This window comes from Pezoporus wallicus, unplaced genomic scaffold, assembly GCF_028554395.1.
Source record: "Pezoporus wallicus isolate ANWC-B61680 ecotype Strahan unplaced genomic scaffold, APGP_CSIRO_Pwel_v1 contig_6382, whole genome shotgun sequence".
NCBI lineage: Eukaryota > Metazoa > Chordata > Aves > Psittaciformes > Psittacidae > Pezoporus > Pezoporus wallicus.
In genome coordinates, this window is record NW_026638015.1 from 233365 (window position 1) to 251021 (window position 17657).

The following is a 17657-nucleotide window of genomic DNA, read 5'->3' on the forward strand; positions in this document are numbered from 1 at the left end:
ATCTGCCTGAACTCCCAAACCACTTGTGGCTCAGGTCAGTCCCAGGAAATGCTGTTGCCCCCTCTTGTAAGCAGCCTCTCTCACATGACCACCTCTGATTTATAGGAAATGATGGAAAAAGAAGGGATCTTTTGAGGTCACATGCTTTACTGGGAAAACAGTTTATTTCCAAGGTTATGAAGAGTCAGAAAACACTCATCCAACTACCACTCCACTGTTACACATTTAGCTTCACTGTATCTCCACAGATACATGCGCCTTGCCAAACTTGCAGCTAGCCTCTGTTCTGTGCCTAGGCAAGCTTGGCATGGCACGCAGGCTTGGCATCCTAAATACCTGGTTTAGGAGGAGCACATCTGCTACATCTTTGTACATCCCAACTAAACCTTGGCAGGGGGAGATAAGGCTAACAACCTAGAAATGCCAGAGTTGGGCTCAGCATGTAAAAAGGAAGAGGCAGAGTAAAACCGAACATTTCCAAATGGTAATAAATCAAGATGGACAAATCGAGTACTATGAAGCACAAAGTGGGGAGTCAGATGGACTGAGGATGGGCTTGTAGCAGGAATCCTGCCTGCAAGAAGGGCACAGTGACAACAGGAACCATAGGCCAATTTCCAGCTAATTAAAAGCTATTTCAGAATAGAAGGATCCTGGTAGGGCAGAGGAAGAAGATTGAAATATTGATGTCTTGAGGAGCAGATGGTTCTTATTTTCCATGGGATTCCATAAATTATAAACAAACATCTTATGCTTTTTTTTCCTTAAATCAGCAGCCTTCTCAACAGCCAGATGAGGCCAAAAGCCCCAAAAGCTATAAAAAGCTATTAGCAGCTGTAGCACTCTTCAAATACTTCAGAAGTTTGCAGAGAAGTCCCAGAGAATTTAAGTCAGCAGCAAGATGTTTCCTCTTCTGACTTCATCTTTATTCTGTTCCAGAGTCTGGCTGGACCACAGAAAGTATTGCCACCACGTGGCAAAACTTTGCCTTCAGCAGTGATCCTCAGCCTACGCCTTTACACTGGTACTACAAGGTTTGGCAGTTCAGAGTTTGACACATCAAAGCACTTACACGAGTTCAACACAGTATTTGACTTTCAAGAATACACTGAGCTTCTTCCCAAGAGACAGAATGGGTTTTCAAGGATAAAATTTAAAGCATTTTCCCCCTTTACAGTGTTGAGGGTTACCATCTAGAAGCAGGGCTTTTATTTCCCAGCAGGCTATAAGCATCACACCACATTGTTTTATACAGTGTGAAGAGATGAGACAGAAACACCAGATGCTTTATCCATAGGAACACCACGCTAAGAAAGCTTTCCATAATGGGGTGGTGGCTTTTCCCCTAGCTCCTCTGATTTCCCAAGGACCAGGGGGTAAATGGCCCCATACAGCTTGCCCAGAGAAGTTGGTGATGCCCTATCATTGGAAGCGGTCAAGATCAGATCGGAAGGAGCTTTGAGCAACTTGATATATCTAAAGATGTCCCTGCCTAGGGATGGATGGGGATGGACTAGGTGATCCCTAAAGCTCCCTTCCAACCCAACCCATCCTGTGGTTCTGTGATTTCAATTCCCCACATGTCTGCTGCTATGGTGTCACTGCATGTGCTCTTGTCGTGGGTCTGTTAAGCAACAGGACAGTACCCCTCAGAGGCTTCTATTGTCACATATGTAACTTCTAGAATTGCAGAGCAGACAGAACTGAGACTAGGAGAAACTTTTTCTTAATTTCAATGGCCACCAGTGAAACCAGAAGTCTTTCTGAAAACAGAATCTTTGCTCTCCCTAAAAAAGTCAGTCCCTTAAAGCAGAACCCAATCTGGTTTTGCTGAGAAGTCAAGCAATGAATTTGTCATGTGCACAGAAATGGTGTAAGATAAAAATCACTGTACAAAAAAAGCCCAGATCATGAATATCTACCTCCTATCTTCATCCCAGGCTGCCACAAACATTTCTGCAGCTGTGCAGGAAGCTATATCAGGATACCATTCTAGGTTAAAAATAGTCTTTCTAGTCAAGTTAGTTTTAGCCCAAAAAAAGTCATTCCTTGATCAGCTGACCACATGCATCAAATATGTTTGTGCATGCATAAGGAAATCTCTTTCAGTGTGAGAGCTAGCTTATGCCATAGAACATACATAGAATTATGGTCTGATTTTCACAAACGGAAGGAGAAAAATACATTATATATATAAAAAAATCAGTAATATTGCCCACATTCTTGACTCGGAAGCAAGCAGCTTTCACCTGAGATACGGGACAAATATGTGCTTTTGTAAATGGATAAAAGCTACATCTACTTCTCCTGGCTTGCAACACTGTGGTAAGTAACAGACCAGGGTCCTGATTCCAAGAAAGTACAGCAGTACTTTAACCCACACTAATGTCAGTAACTTGGAGAATTCAGACCCAATTCATTAGCAGGTCGTAACAAAGGTATAAAGACAATATCCTTCTAGAAAACTGATAAAAGAATAAGGAGATTGGACACAATTCTTCTAAGAGGATTGTATATTCCCATAAAAATGCTGACAAAAAAAACCTGTTTATGCACGGATTTGCTGATAGCAAGAACACACAAGCCAGACAGAGCAGAAAGAGCTCTGCATGCTTTTAGTCAACTCTCTCAAAGGGCTGAGTATTTTAATGTTCCAAATGCAACAAGACCACCAAACAATAAAAGGCTTGCAACATACAACTACCTTTGAAAGATCCTAGAGCTGTGGTTGGTATAGATTTAAAAGAAGTACTGGTGTCCTTTCCAGCTTACCATTGCTGATTTCAGGCAGATCAAATTTAGTGAAGTCCCACCACTGGAGCCGGTAGGTTGTGTTGGCAATGTTACTGGCCACAGCTGACTGTCCATCCCCAATCACAGCACCTACACAAAAGGGGAAATGATTAGCAATTTAACCTTCAGAAGTTTATCCAGAGATGAGCTGGGGAGACAAAACCAGAAAACCCTTTCAAAATTGCATTTTGGCAAAATTACACAAAACTCTAGAGTCTTAAAGAAACCTTATTTACAGAAATAGCAACACCTGCAAAATAAACCATAGGAAATTAGTAGGGAAGCACCTTCCTGAAACACATTTCTGAAAGAAAAGAAAGCTGACGAGGTAAGACTTGTCCAGACTCAAGGCAGAAACCCAAATCAATTCATTTGATGCAAATGTATTCTACTTATTGGTACTAGTGAAGCTTCTAGTACACCTATGAAGGCAGACCAGAATAAACACTAAGGAAAAGCATTGCCGTGGCAAATCACACCCATTTGTGAACATAATCCCTGCTACTACCATAAACTCCACTTAGAAGATACAGGTTGCCTACAACATTTGCCACGCAGTAAAGACTGGAACAGAAAATATTTGGAGGACCTATGAGCTGGCCCTTTGCTGCTCTGGGTGGCCCAACCTACAGCAGGCAGGGGCTGCCCTGACTCCAGGCAAACAACATGACCCTTGCTAACCACCCAAGGATTTGGGCAACAGCCCAAAGCAGAAGGCTAAGCAGAATACTCCAGAAACTAGACAAACAATGCGTTTTCCCAGGCAGAAGCGAACTGCCACTGGTAACTCAAGTCAGCATACATTAGAGACAGCTCAGAGGCATTAAATGCAACCCCTAGGGAGACAAGTGGAGGGAAGATACAGTTCTATGCAGCACTAGAGTCAAAAATTTCATGTTATTTGCAGTCTCTAAGGCCTTCATTACGTGCAACCATTGTGCTACACACGCATGCTAGCAGCCAGAGAAACTCAAGGTGATAGAATTTGATAACAGAGCTCAAACAAAGATCACCCCCAAGTACAAATAAGGAAAAGCAAAGCCTCCAGTGTCTACCCAGTCTGGATTTCAGCACTTCCACACTGTCTCCAGTGGGAAACACACAGAAAAGTCAGTGGCTTCACTCTCCCAGAAGAGCTGGCTCAGGAATGCTGCCACAGCAGCAACAGTGGAAGAGACATCACTTCTCCAGCACACAGCAGGCCAGCCGCCTGTGCTGACAGCTAAAAGCCTACTGACTGCCAGCGAATGAAGCGATGTGGAGGAAGATGAGGAGGATAGGGTAGCTGATTTTTACTTATCAAATCCCAGCAGAGCACTCAGGCTTGTAAAACAATGGCCTGAACACACTCACACACACACACACAAACAGGACTTATGCTTTCCCTGCAAAGTAAAGAACAAGATGGGCAGAGATAAAGTAAGGAAGCAAATTCTAGACCGGCGCTGATAAAGACACCAAGAAGCTGCTGCCAGTCCTCTCTTCATCAATAAGCTGTCTCAAGTCCTGATTTTTAGGTCTGGAGAAAGCTCAGAAATTTGCCAAGAGCAAGACTTGTGAGCAGGGAGAGCTCTACACTGTGTACCCAGCTGTGCCAGGCCTGCGGCAATCAACAAACCTCCACCACGGGTCTGCTCGGTCTCTGTATCTGCCTCTGTCAGACATGCACATATCACTTGGAGAGCAGAATTAAGGACATTTCCATTGCTCTACATACGCCCATGGCCTTGTTCTCCATATCCCCCAAAACAAAGGGTTTCTCTCAACAAAAGATATACGCTGGAGAAAGCAGATTCAATGCATTAATGAAATTACATTTTATAACTAGAAGTGGAAGAAGGACAATTAAGTTTTATGTTGCTTCATCTTTCAAAGTCTCATTGCAAGCCCCTGCTTGGTACACAAGGGCAGCCTTGCCTCAAGCCACCAGGTGGAAAACAGCAAAGTAGCTTCTGTACAGATTTCAAGCAGTGGGACTTGCTGCAGGGAAACAGTAACTAACATCACTTTTATGGGACTCAATCAGACAAGGAACACACTCTGCAAAGACAGGCAACAGAAGTGAGATTCAGGGCATATAATTCCAGGATATTGATCTCATTACAGATAGACATTACAAAATCATCACCTAGTCTTGCAACAAGAACAACCTTTGTAGGCATAGCAAGTAATACATAAACTGAAGAATAACATACCATAGGAAAGTAAGCATGTGCTCCCTCTATATTGTAGAAGCCTAGCAACATCCCTAAGTGCTCCACAAACAGCAAGTTCATCTGGCTCACACTACTCATGCACCTACTGCTACAAGTGCTATAAAAAAAGCTGTTGGCAAATAGCTTTGATTATTTTCCTGTAAAGATTCTGGTCTTCTCATCCCTTTCCCCGGAACCTTCAGGTTACTTATGGTGTTCATTTAAACCTCACATCCCTTCACCTCCAAAGGGGGTCACATCTTACATGGAAAAGCTAACAATGGAAAGAGGCATTCCCATCTATGGGAGAGCCCAGCAAAAGTCATCAAATGCATGTGCTTCAGGTAACCTATACCTTTATCAAAAAGATAGGAGACAGGGAAGAAAGTGCAGAGAGAGAAAGGTGCATGTTCAGAAGGATCTGGTCCATTTTTCAAAGGCTCCAGATCCGTGTGCTTCATGCTAATGACAAATCCATGATCTACAAAGTTTTAAGTAATTACCTCTACTTATACTAATGACATGATTAAGAAGCGTAATTATTAAAGTATATGTAGCTTCATATAACGAAGTGGAATAACATTTGTATCACAAGTCCTGCCAGAAGCCTCCCACATGTACTGTCCTACAGCAAAGATGATTGAATGTCTGAAATGTTTGCATGCTTTTCATTTAGGGAGGAAAATACACCCCAGTACACAACTATGCTATCCAAACCTTTGGCGTTTGCTTTATCCATTGGTTAATAGGTAAGACTGGAGGCCATGGGGGGGGAGCTTAAGAAAGTTAAAATCCTCACTACTGAGCTTTGTTCACCATTCAGTGTGATAACTCATTCTCAGCCAGCTTTGCCCAGTCAGGGTTTCAGCCTGGCTGAGATCCGAAGAAGGTGCTGCTGCCTTTTAAGTTCTAGTGTAACCTGGGGGCAAACGACACACTTCAGCTTCTTAACTGTGGGCAGCAGCACATCAGCTCTTACAGTAGGAGTTCTCACCAAGAGCTTGACAGTCTGTCCTGATTCCTGGGTCTTCCACTGTTTGATGGGATCATAAGTGACTGCAGCGGGTACCTGAGGGTCTTGGGCTTGTCACCCCAAGAACAGAAGGACCTTTTACCGCAGAGATGATGTGGATTTCAACATGTTGAAATCTAAAGCAAAGGCCAATTGAAATGCAGTGAACGTAGGTTTGATTGGCAGCTTTCCTGCGTCTGTCTATCACTGCGTAATAAACACTGGGTGATGGCAGAAATGAAGATAAATGCTTTCAGCAGCCCCCCCCTTCTCCCCTCACCGCCCCGATCTCCATCCACCCCCACTCAGCACATGACAAGAGAGTTTAAAGAGTGGGGGGAAAAAAGTCTTAACAAAGAGTTCACAAAAAAATTCCTCAAATCTTTTCTTATAGGCCACCTACACGTGACAGATATTTACCCGTCAGTCTCAATCCCCTCTGAGGGTCCAACTCATCTTGGCATGTGGAGAAATGAACCTTTCCCAGTCAGCTATTGCTCATTTATGAATCAAGCCAGGCAAGCCTGAGTGAGTTTAGACTGAAAGAGAACAAAGCAGTGCAAAACCACTTTCCATGGCACTCCAGCACTCTCTCGGTGAACAGCAGGGTACTTCCAGACTACTACTATCAGGCTCTCAGAGGAAGAGCTAATACTCTAGAGCTACACAGGCTTTGGGGTACAAGTTTCAAGAATATGGATCATCTACATATTGTGAGAATTTCTTTCCCATGTATTTACTAGAAACCAGAGCTCATTTTTTTTCTAGACTATATCCTTTCCTCTAGGTTTTTAGTGCCTGGCAGGTCCCCTCACAGTAAGAGAAAAATTTATTAAGATGCTTACAGATAAGCTTGAGGAAGCTGGATAAGTCCCTGAGCTAATTTGTGACTCAACTGGAGACAGTGATTAGGCCCTAGTATAAAATTCCCCCTAGATTAGTACTTGCATGCTTAAGCATGAGTACCTTTGAAAAGTAATTACCTCTTTATGAGCTGGTTTGCAACCATAGCTAATGATACTGAGGATATCCTACCCTTGCAGAAAGGATCTATCACAGCTGATGAGTTTTACATTTACTAGTTCTAGATTTACTACAATACACGCCCCAGGAAGCCCAAAACACAAGACAGATCAACTTGGCAAACCAAGGCTAAAGCTCTTTGCTGCAAGAATACATCGGACTCTCTCAGCCAGTTTGAATTCAGCTGAAATGTGGTTACTAATCTCTGCAGCCTAGTGGAGATGTACAGGTTCTTGCACATCTCTGACCCTGAAGTGTTTGATGGGGCAGGCTGGTTTTGGGGACTACCTTTGATCACAGGAAACATTAAATCCTGAATAAGCATTTGACAAGTCCAAGCAAATTTCTGTTTCATGCTACCGCGAAGACACTGCCTTTGAAGTGGCTGAGCTAAGTATCTAAAACTGGGCTAATGCTGTAGAAACAGTACGCATAGCAACCTGGGATTTTCAAGGATTTATTTTGCTTGGTTTTCAATGTACCAGCAAGCTGTAAATAGGAAGTGTGCAAAAGGATTTTCATGAATGGAGGCACAAAATGTTACTATGAGTAGCTCAGCACAGATTCAGTGTCAACTGAGAAAGCCTCAGAGAGGTCAATGCTCTCTGAAGGCTGAACCCTTCAAAGGACTATTTTTTTCCTTTATCCCAGATGTACAAAGTATTTCCTATTCGTGCTCATTCCTATTGCAAAATTTCCTTTTAAAAGGGGTGATGCTTAGCATGCCGAGTTCCACAGTCCTATCAGCGATGGGAATTTCAGCAGGCCTCAGCTGCAGGTAGCGAAGATGACCATCATAAAAGGGGTTCAGTCAAGTGCCCAAGGGCTTCACTCACAATGTGAACAATACGAGCATCATACAGGAAAGCAAATTTTCCAGCCACAAGTTTCAGGCTTCAAAAGGAAAATTGGTTTATTTGCAGGAAACACAATTAATGCCCTGCCCAAAGCCTCCATCTACAGTACAGTCATGATGGCTCCTTGACATCTTCCCAACATTAGAGAACTTCCTTTGTCTGATCATGACAATTAACACAGAAATGCATCTGGGAAGTGTTTGTCTTTGATGGTAGGATCCAGTTTTTCCTCAGGGAAAACAGAAGTTGAAGTCCTTTTCAAATGCATTTCCCTCTTAACTGAATTGTTTGCACTTCACCAAGCAAGCTGATCATTTTTCTCCTTAAGAAAGAGAATTCCTGCTCCTCTACTGTTCACCCTACAGAGATGCCCCTGCTTGTGTCACCCTGCTACACTCGGAACATGAGATACGAAACCACATGGTGAGTTTCCAGAACCAGCAAGAGTTGAGCCCCAGCAACGCTCACATAGAACACCTCTCAGACAAGGAAAACTCCATGCTGTCCTTGGTGACAAATAAGGTATCTTATCACAGCTTTTGCATATACACATTGGAGCAAGCAAATGTCACTGTTAGAAAGTCTTCCTCCTACTCAGGGGGACCAATGATAAACAAGCAGTTTCATTTCCTTGCTGCAGCTACCTCAACCCTCTCAGCTACTGTTAAGGACAGATCATGGGCTAAGCCTCCAGCTTGCCAAGAACTTCCTGCAGCCACCCAATATTAAACATGCACTGCTGAACACAAAAAAAGCCAACTAAACGAATTGTAAGGAATTCCTTTTTCTACCTACTAAATCCCTACCAGTCATCACATTGAGTACAGCCTTGCCACAATGGAAGTCTTGACAGGATTTAAAACAAGTTTTGCACACTATTTTTTATCTGTACAATTCACAATCTCTCATGCCATTAAAAAAACTCCAAAACAGGTTAAGAGAAATACCATCTGACCTGTGTTCATACCAGAGTGTCTTACCCATGCCTCACCCTAGTGATGAGAGCAACATCACTGCTCTACAACTGCTGGAGAGGAGCAGGGGTGAATGAGACAAGTGAGAGCCTGAATTTGGCAACTGAACACAACATAATCGTTGTAACTGATTCACAGTCATTTAGCTTATTCTTCAGAGGACACTTCACTTGCATAGCTGAAAACTCTGTTCTTGCAGGATAGTAAATACAATTCACCAGACGACTGAAGCCTCAAATTCTGGTTGCAGAACGAGAATGGTTTGGCTTGGAAGGGACCTCAAAGATCATCTAGTTCCAAATCCCTGCCAGAAGAAGCAGAGCTGCAAGTCTCAGTAGTGCTTTTACATTGCTAGACCTCCAAAGAAGCCAGTAAGTGTGATTTTTAATTTATAAGAAAACTTTTATGAACAAGGACTAGTCAGGCTCAGCTGTTTGTTTTCTCATTTGTCATTTATGATGCTTTTAGCTGCAGTGCATGGGAAGGCTCCACTCTATTGACTGCTTTACACTATGTAATGGCATATCTTAAACAGCAAAACCCTATTTGTTTAGGGACCACCGTGAGACTCCTGGAATTCTGACACTGTACAGCAGTGTAATGGTGTATAAAGCAGTGGAGCTGTTCCATGAAGCACACAGGTGGAAATAAATGTTATTAGGCTAGATATCTTCCTGCAAACAGAGATGCTGCATCATTAAATGAGCTTGAGAGGAAAAGGTTATGGAAACAGAAAGGAACATCTGTTACCACGAGCTGAAACAATTCACAAGTTGTTTGAGAAGTGAATGGGTAAACAAGCTTTCTCTTTTCTCATCAGGGCACCTTGCAGGGAAGGGGAGTCAAGGCTGCAGTCTTCCAGTCAGCTAATTGCTGGAGCTGTTAAAGGAGGCTTCTGCAGACATTGTTGCTTGTTTTGAGACCATTTCTTTATTTCCATGTGACAGCAGCATGTGTTAAAAGCATGCCTCATACCACCATATGATTCAAGCAGTAAAACATGTTTCTTACAGTATAGCCTTTTAGGGAAAACATTCCAGCACTAAAAATACATTCCAATCTGCATTTTATTTAACTAATGTTTTCTTTCGACCTTTTCTGCATGTTTGCAGTCTTTTAGAGGATTTTGTCGGCATGCATGAAGAAGCCCTAACAAAAAACAGTGAGTAAAGGGTGGGAGATAGGGGTTTATGCTTTCTTCTTAAATTCTGTTATTTCATAAACCATAAAATCCTGATACTTACAGAATCAGCTACAAGAGCCATCGGTTACTGCCCTAGTATGGGAGCCAGAAACCTATTTATTGGAAAATATTGGGTAAATAAAGACAATTTTACTTTGTCAGTGTGAGGAGAAATAATAATCTGGGTTACAGTCATTTCTCCATCTGTATCAATCTACCCCAAAAAACATGTAATACATTTGAAATCAGCTCCCAAGCAACTGAACCTGCAATAGAAAAGTGTTTTTCATAATTAAACTGGGTGGGAAAGCAACCGAGGCCAGAGCACAGCACTAGGTGAAAAGAGCAGGAGAGAGCTGAACTCTGCAGTCTCTAAAGAAACACGTTCTCTTCCTTCACCTCTGTTTGAACTCATACACAAGGGCACGTTCGCTGCCCTCTTTCCTTTTAAGCTTCCAGAAGCAGCAGGTGACTCTCCAAATGAAAATGCTACATTTCTCTCCTGCCAGATTTTAGGTTTCACAAAATCCCAGGGAAGGTGAGCTAAGAAGGTCTCAATAGCTGATCTGTGCTGTGTATTGCCTGGGCTCCTCCCTCTGCCAACTCTTCCCCTTGCAATGCCTCTGCTCTCTCCCATACTAAATCCCTTGCATCATTACCAAGCCCTTCATTAACTGCTGCTGGAAGTCTGCTTTTTAACCTTCACGTCTGTGTTTATTCTTTGCACAAAACCAGAGTGAAATCTGTGCCTGGCAGGCATGGCCTTTTGTAGAACTCCTTCTTCTTTCCCTTTCTGACTTTTCAGAGCATGAAATGTGCCTGCTAATCCTAACTGCCGCGGATGGAGAGTCTTGCAGAGACTAGACAAAGGGGAGAGAACCTTCCATCAAGCAGCTGTGAGCAGGCACCAGACTCTAAGGTCTCTGGTCTCCAAAACTCCTATCTCATTTTGCCACATTTCCAAAGGACATAAACTTCCCCAAGGAGCTATACTGGGAACACAGATTTGCATTCCCAAACTTCCCCTCCTGCTTAAACAGCCCTCCCAGCACAAAAGCCCATCTGAGCTCATTGCGCAATGTGACCCAGGGTGGGCAGAGTCTTCAGATATTGCTAATATATGTCAAAGCAGAAAGAGCTACAAACATCTGACTTTTAAGGGTTATTTCCCTGTCTGCATCCCCAGAGCCAGGTCTCTTACCATATTAAAAGTTGCAAGGTCCCACAGGCATATCCACATTCAGCCTTTCCATTAGCAATGCCTTGGTTGGTAACACAGGCACAGAGAAACTGAATCATTATGTTCTTAAGACACTTTTGCCTCCAACAGTCATTAAAGAAGTTAACTTGCTGGTCTAGCAGAGTTTGTCTGGATTGAGAGGAATATTTCCACTGCAGCAGCAAACCACTCCTTCACAGGGTTGCTGTCCTTGCCTAACCAGAACATACTTCTTCCCACCCAAGGCTAATGCCTGTGTCCTCCACAGTTGTCACACCACCTATGCTGTCTACTAGGTGTACTGCACTTCACTCACCTAATGTAGATGCTAATGCAGTATCGAGCTAATCCAGCCTTGCCAAAACCACAGTATGTGATTTTAGATGATTCAGAGTTCCTGCAATTTCCCGAGATTTTCTTGTAGGGCCCATTTGCCAAGACGTGCCAACTTTAGCCCATATTCCACATAGGTTACACTTTCCCATCAACTCCATAGTTTAAAAATCAGTGTGGCCTCAGTTTCCATTCACATTGAATAATTCCTCTTCTGAGGAGAGGCTCAAATAGTGTAACAGCACTCTCATCAAACCAATATAGCTACACCAACAGATAGATGCAAAAGAGGTGCAAAAATAACAAGTGAAACTGCTTTTACACAGAAGAGCCTTTTTTATTGTGAGTGTGCATTCTAAACAACATGAAACCCTATTAAACCAAACAAACCAGAAAGCCAAATGCCTGCTACCGCCTCTGCAGCTCTAACTGCAAGAATGTGTGCTTAGCACAACTTTAAATGTGTGTGTCTTATGCCAAAACACTCATCTGCAGTGGAAAAAAACGCCTCAGCAGTATCTTTGTAGAGCACACGCATGCCTTATTAACAACCACATTGCAATAATACAAACTTTCACTAATCCAAGAAGCAGTATGCTCCCTAGAAGGGTTTGAATTCCTGAGATTTAGCTGTGTTATCAACACACCACCACCAAGCTTCCACGCTGCAGCCACACTGCATTGTGGAAGAGCAGTACGCAGTATTAATAAAAGCTCCAAGCACACAAGCACATTCAAAGCCTTGTAGTTGCCAATGAATGAAGACTTGAGAAACTCTTATATCCTTAATAACACATTTCAGGACTGCTGTATTACAGCACAGGCCCTGTGCATCCAATGAAAATGCTGTGTCAGCTTAGTGACACGGGCTGAGTTACCACCACAATACAGAGCTCTGAGCTAAACACACTGAATGGCTGATTACATTTCACAATCATAATATCCTGTGAACAGGACAAGTTTGTTGAGGAAATAGTTGTCTGTTCTGAATCTGTACTTGTCTGGGAGGACAAAGTCACAAGCTTTCAGAGAAAAATGCACTTCCATTAATAAGAATGCAGGTCCTGACAACTTAAATAAACTCCCTATAATAAACAGAGTCTTAGGGCAAATGAAGATCTGACAGGTGGCATTTATGCTATGTATTTTAAGGGTGTGCTGTACTGTCAGACCAGTGGGCCACTGTCTGTAAAGAAAACAGGCACTAACCTTGCGTAGAGAATACAAAGCTAGAAAGACATTGCTAAAGGAAGCAATTTATGGGGTATCACTAACTTAATGAGCAAAAGAAGAGGACAGGAACTGGGAAGTAAGCAGCCAGGCTTGCTGCTTTCTGGGTACAGCAGTGAACAGGGAGACAACCAAGAACAGAAAATGAGCAAACTGGGAAAACACAAAATCTAACAATAGTTTAACTAATGGGAAGGGAGTTTAAATTTAAAGCATGGTGAGATAGAAAGGAGGAAGCACCAGGCTGGAGGAACACACTGGGGACATCACATTGTTCCAACCAGAAAAGAACAAAGAAACCTACAGCAAAGAAAGTACTTGGCGCTCCCAATGTTTTGAATACTTGCTGACGGAGGATGCTGTGAGGGCAGTTTGGCAATGGAAACAAGACTCATTCCTTATCAACCACTAGTTTTAATGCACAAAGCAGGGTCCATCACCTCGGCAAATCCATAGGGATCTCTACACAGAGTCACTGTAATGGTGTAACGTTCAGGATAGTGGCACAGTGTCAGAGCTCCCAGAGGCAGAGGGCAGGAGGACTGCACCAAGGAGTTCAGCCAAACTCACAACCTTGCCATGACTTCTGCATATCAGTGCCCCAGACGAGCTCAACCCAGACGGGTCCAATCCACTCCAATTACAAAAGAGACGAACACTTTATCCCATTATTTTAAGGAATGTTAAAAGTCAAAGCTACCCACAGAAAAACAAAAGGCTTAAGCTCAGGGCAGCCGAAGTGCATCCCAGCTGCTCGGCATACAGGCCCTGAGCTGCACAAGTGATGGATGCTTCAGATGGGTTTTATCTCTTTTTTGGACAGATTTGACCTTAAATCTATCTTGAATTAGCTCTGAATACTTCGGACGATACTAAGCAGAGCTGTCCAAGAAGCTGGTGTACAATATAACCACCACAGCTACTCCACACAGCATGTATAAGCAAGAGCGGAGGGAAATTCAGGCGACGAAAATAGGCCAATCTATTTACTTGTTTGTGGCAAGATTATAGATTAGACACCATCAGGACATGGAGCAGGCCAGGCTTTACTTGAGGCTGGGGTCACAAACTAAAAAGAAACTGCAGTGAGAGACTCCAAGATCTCATCCTCACAGCAGCAGAGACAGTGGTCCAGCTCCTACCAGCTCAAAGACTTGGCAGTGGTAGAGCCTAGAAGACGATGAGCACTCCAGATGGCCTCTCAGTCCTAAAACTGTATTTGGGGACTATAAAATTAGGCCTCGCAAGTTAGAGGACAGCAGAAGTTAGGTAATAGCTCACTCGCTGACCTACCCAACACGTTCTTATTCCACCATCTATTGCGAGACAGATGCGATGAAAACCGTCACCAGACCAATTCCCTCCCCTGTACCACCTTTCTCTTCTACTTCCGCTATGGCACCTCAGGTAAGACAGACAAAGCTGACGGGGTTGGTCTGTCATGAACCAAAAGACAGATCCTCAAACAACTTGTGTGTGCAGCACACCAGGAGACATCACATGGATGGGTGCATGCATGCCCACACCATGAATGCTAATATGAACAATTGTTTGAGAGAAGACAAAGTGTTTCACCAGCTTAACTGAAACCCACGCCTGCAATCCCAGCTGCCTCATCACCACCTTTGACTCATTCCTCAAACCCTCCCCTCCTCCAGCCTCCATTTCTCTGTGCACAATCTCAGTTGCTTATAAGAAAATTACAAAGTGACATTATTTCCTCCATCCTTTCAACCTTCCCTTCCTGCAATTCCTCCCACCACATACAGAAGCATCTTCCCAACCCTCCTAAGCACTCCACCTGCCTCTGTGATTTTCTCCCCATCTTCCTATTTCATGCAATTTGACAGAACACATTTGTATGATCTCTTTCCTCTCACAACACAAACATGCATTAACTTATTGCATCTCTAAATTCCTCAGAGACTCTGGATACCTAGTGGGAGAAGGGGAAACGCATTCTGTTTTCTTCTCATCTCTAGCACTCAAACTGCACCACAGGAATACCCAAAAGTCACTTCTCCTTTTCAGACAAGTCCAGTTTGGATCCTCTCCAGGCTATCTCCCATCTCCCAGATACTACTAAAGCTGCTTTACTCCTAGTGATCCCCTTCCCAGTCAAAGCTCAGAACCAGCACTCTAACCATCACCATCACCTCTTACTTAGCAAAGGTGATAACATTTTTGATTCTTGGATTACCCTTCCCTTGCCTTGTGTGAACGACTTCCACTGCTATCACTCTCATCACCCTCAAAGATGCTGAAGGAGACAAATGAGCAACCATGAACACCACCACAGTTTCTTCCAGCTTGCTGCCAGCTCTGAAGTTATCTCATGGGTCATAAGCCGCACATACATACTCCTTCCCACCCATTGCTGCAAAATCAGGTGGGTTGAAGCAGCTTGATACAGCTGAAATGGTAGGTTGGCTTCAGGCAGTGCTTGAAGCAAGAGGTGTGAACCTGGCTCCCAGCTCAGCAAGAGCTGGACTCAGAAGCCAGGCTAGCAGGGAACTCAGCAGGACTTAAGAGCCCAGAGCAATTACATTCATAGAAGCTGGCTCCTGGCTCCTGCTGATTTTGAACTCTCAGAAACATAACTCCTTCACGCCAGGGTTGCTGGATTACAGCCCACACTGAGCTCAGCAGGAGAGTGTGTCAACCTCCTATTCAAGAAAGCAAAATACAGCTTCCTTCAGTAGCACTCACTTGCAACTCCTGCTTAGTTCAAAACCAACTCTGAGTTCCTGCAGACACTGGAGACCATTCCCTTTTTGCCCCACTCCAAAGGTGCCGGTACACTAATCTAAAATAACAAACAGGGTGGGAAGGAAGAGAGGTACATGAAGTACATGTCCACCCTTGGTTCCTGCTTATATTTGTCAGCATACAAAATCTGCTGACTGCATCTACTTTTGCTTGCATTCTGAAAGAAGATTAAAAGCTGGTATGAGTTTATATCGTGCTCTCATCCTGACTAGGGCCTGTGTGTGTTACTGCACAAATACTGTTTGGATCCTCTTCTTGGTTTTGTGTAAGAATCTCTCTGTCTTGTGCACTTTCCACATGTTCCATACCTCAAAACCACTGACAAATGCAGCTTTTATGTTTTGGGAAAAGTCCACATCCTAAATTTATTTTCCTAGGCTCTGCCCTTGTCAAGGGAATGTTCTAAAACTCCATACAGAGGGGGCAATTTCTCAGTGTGGCTCACGTTAAGGTAAACCACACGGAAGGTAAACTCATCTGGGATGAGCAAACCCACGAGCCAAAAGTGGCATTTGAAGATGCAGGCAGGCTGTGACTGACCTTACAATACATTCCATACCTTTCCCCCCATCATCAAGGAAAGGCAGCAGGACAGAAGCATAAGCTTAGGTCACAATACTGAGTGAAGGGAAAATTATCACTGCAGAATCCAATAGCTAGCAACAACCTTCAATTTGTGTACATTAAGTGATTACAGCACTACATTAATGCTCAATTATAAAAAACACCTCTAGAGTAGCCAGCAGAAGGATCCAATAGTACAATCCTATCTACCTGGGAAAGGGAGCTGGAGATCAGCACACAGCATCCCTATCACATCCCTTATACAACTACGTTGCCATAGCAAGAGCTTCCTCCATCTTTTTGCCAGGGTGGCTATAAAACCATTGATGAAGATACTCTATATTGGGTGTAGCAAATCCGGCTCAGGGTTTGCTTTGTGGTGTTGGGTTTCTTTTCCCACCCATGTCAAGCACTAAGCAAAAGTCATGACTATTCTCTTCAAAGATGACAGCCAAACGTGGCAGACCAGAGAGAATTCCTACCCCTCCGCGCAGCAGATCGCACAGGTCCTGCCTCCCCTCCGTGCTCTGCAGCGTGGGTAACTCTTGTATTATCTTTTCCCCCTTTAAAAAGGAGGCAGGAAGCTGTGGGAAAATACTTTTATGGCTAAGTGAGCTTTACCACCCACAAAGAGACAGGTCCCCAAGGGGCCCTCACCGCCCACAAGACGATGAGCACTTCTGCAAAGCCTTATCCCTTCTGATAGAATGATATCTAGAAATTCATCACTTGAACAATGCACACAAAAGGAATCAGCCTGCACTCTTCACTTTTAAGAACATCATCTCTCTCCAATGCCTTTCCGAATCTCCAAGCCAGCTTTAGCATCCCAGCCACCAATACGAAGAAGGGCTTACTGGGACAGCCTGCATTAGCAAATCCAATGTAGAAGCTTTCCCAGATTCAGTGCTTCCTTCTAACGTGCAGCACTGGAACAGAATACAGCTTGTGATACAAACACCAAGCTGGACCCTCTCCTGAAGTGGGACCACTAAAGATGTCCCATTAAGACTCTGGTAAATATACCAGGAACTGTGAGACCAATACTATGCTCATAAACTTAAATTGAGCCCAGGCAACAGTTTTGCTAGTTTAAACACTCCATGTATGAGAAAAAATCCACCTGTTTCAGCAGTCAGCTACCATAAAGTAAATGGTGAACTTCATGAAACAGTACTTCAAGAAATAGAATAATAAAACAACCCCTAAAATCACTGCTCAAATATCTGCTATTCCTTTCCAGTCTAAACTGGTCTGACATCAGTTTCTGTATCTTTCTATGCCTTTAGTCTACTGAATTAAAGGATTCTCTATCAGAAATCTTTCCCCCACAGATATATCCAGACCAGTCAAGTAACAATGACTACCTACTACCTCTTTGATTAGCTAAGTACATTAAGCTTATGTCATTCTATAGCTGAAGTTTTCCTCAGCTGATTCTTCCTTCAGCACTTTCAGCCCTTCTGAAATGCAGACACAAGATTTGCACACCATCTGCAATGGTT

General features: G+C 43.4%; 1 protein-coding gene across 3 annotated transcripts in view; it reads right to left on the reverse strand.

Annotated features, from left to right (window-relative positions):
• Positions 1 to 17657, reverse strand: part of AMBRA1 (autophagy and beclin 1 regulator 1) — a 130715-nt gene that overhangs the window by 50616 nt on the left and 62442 nt on the right. For all 3 annotated transcript variants that reach the window (XM_057408797.1, XM_057408798.1, XM_057408799.1), the window contains one exon: positions 2773 to 2883. In XM_057408797.1, the coding sequence (XP_057264780.1) occupies positions 2773 to 2883 (111 nt within the window). The remainder of the gene's footprint in view (positions 1 to 2772; positions 2884 to 17657) is intronic.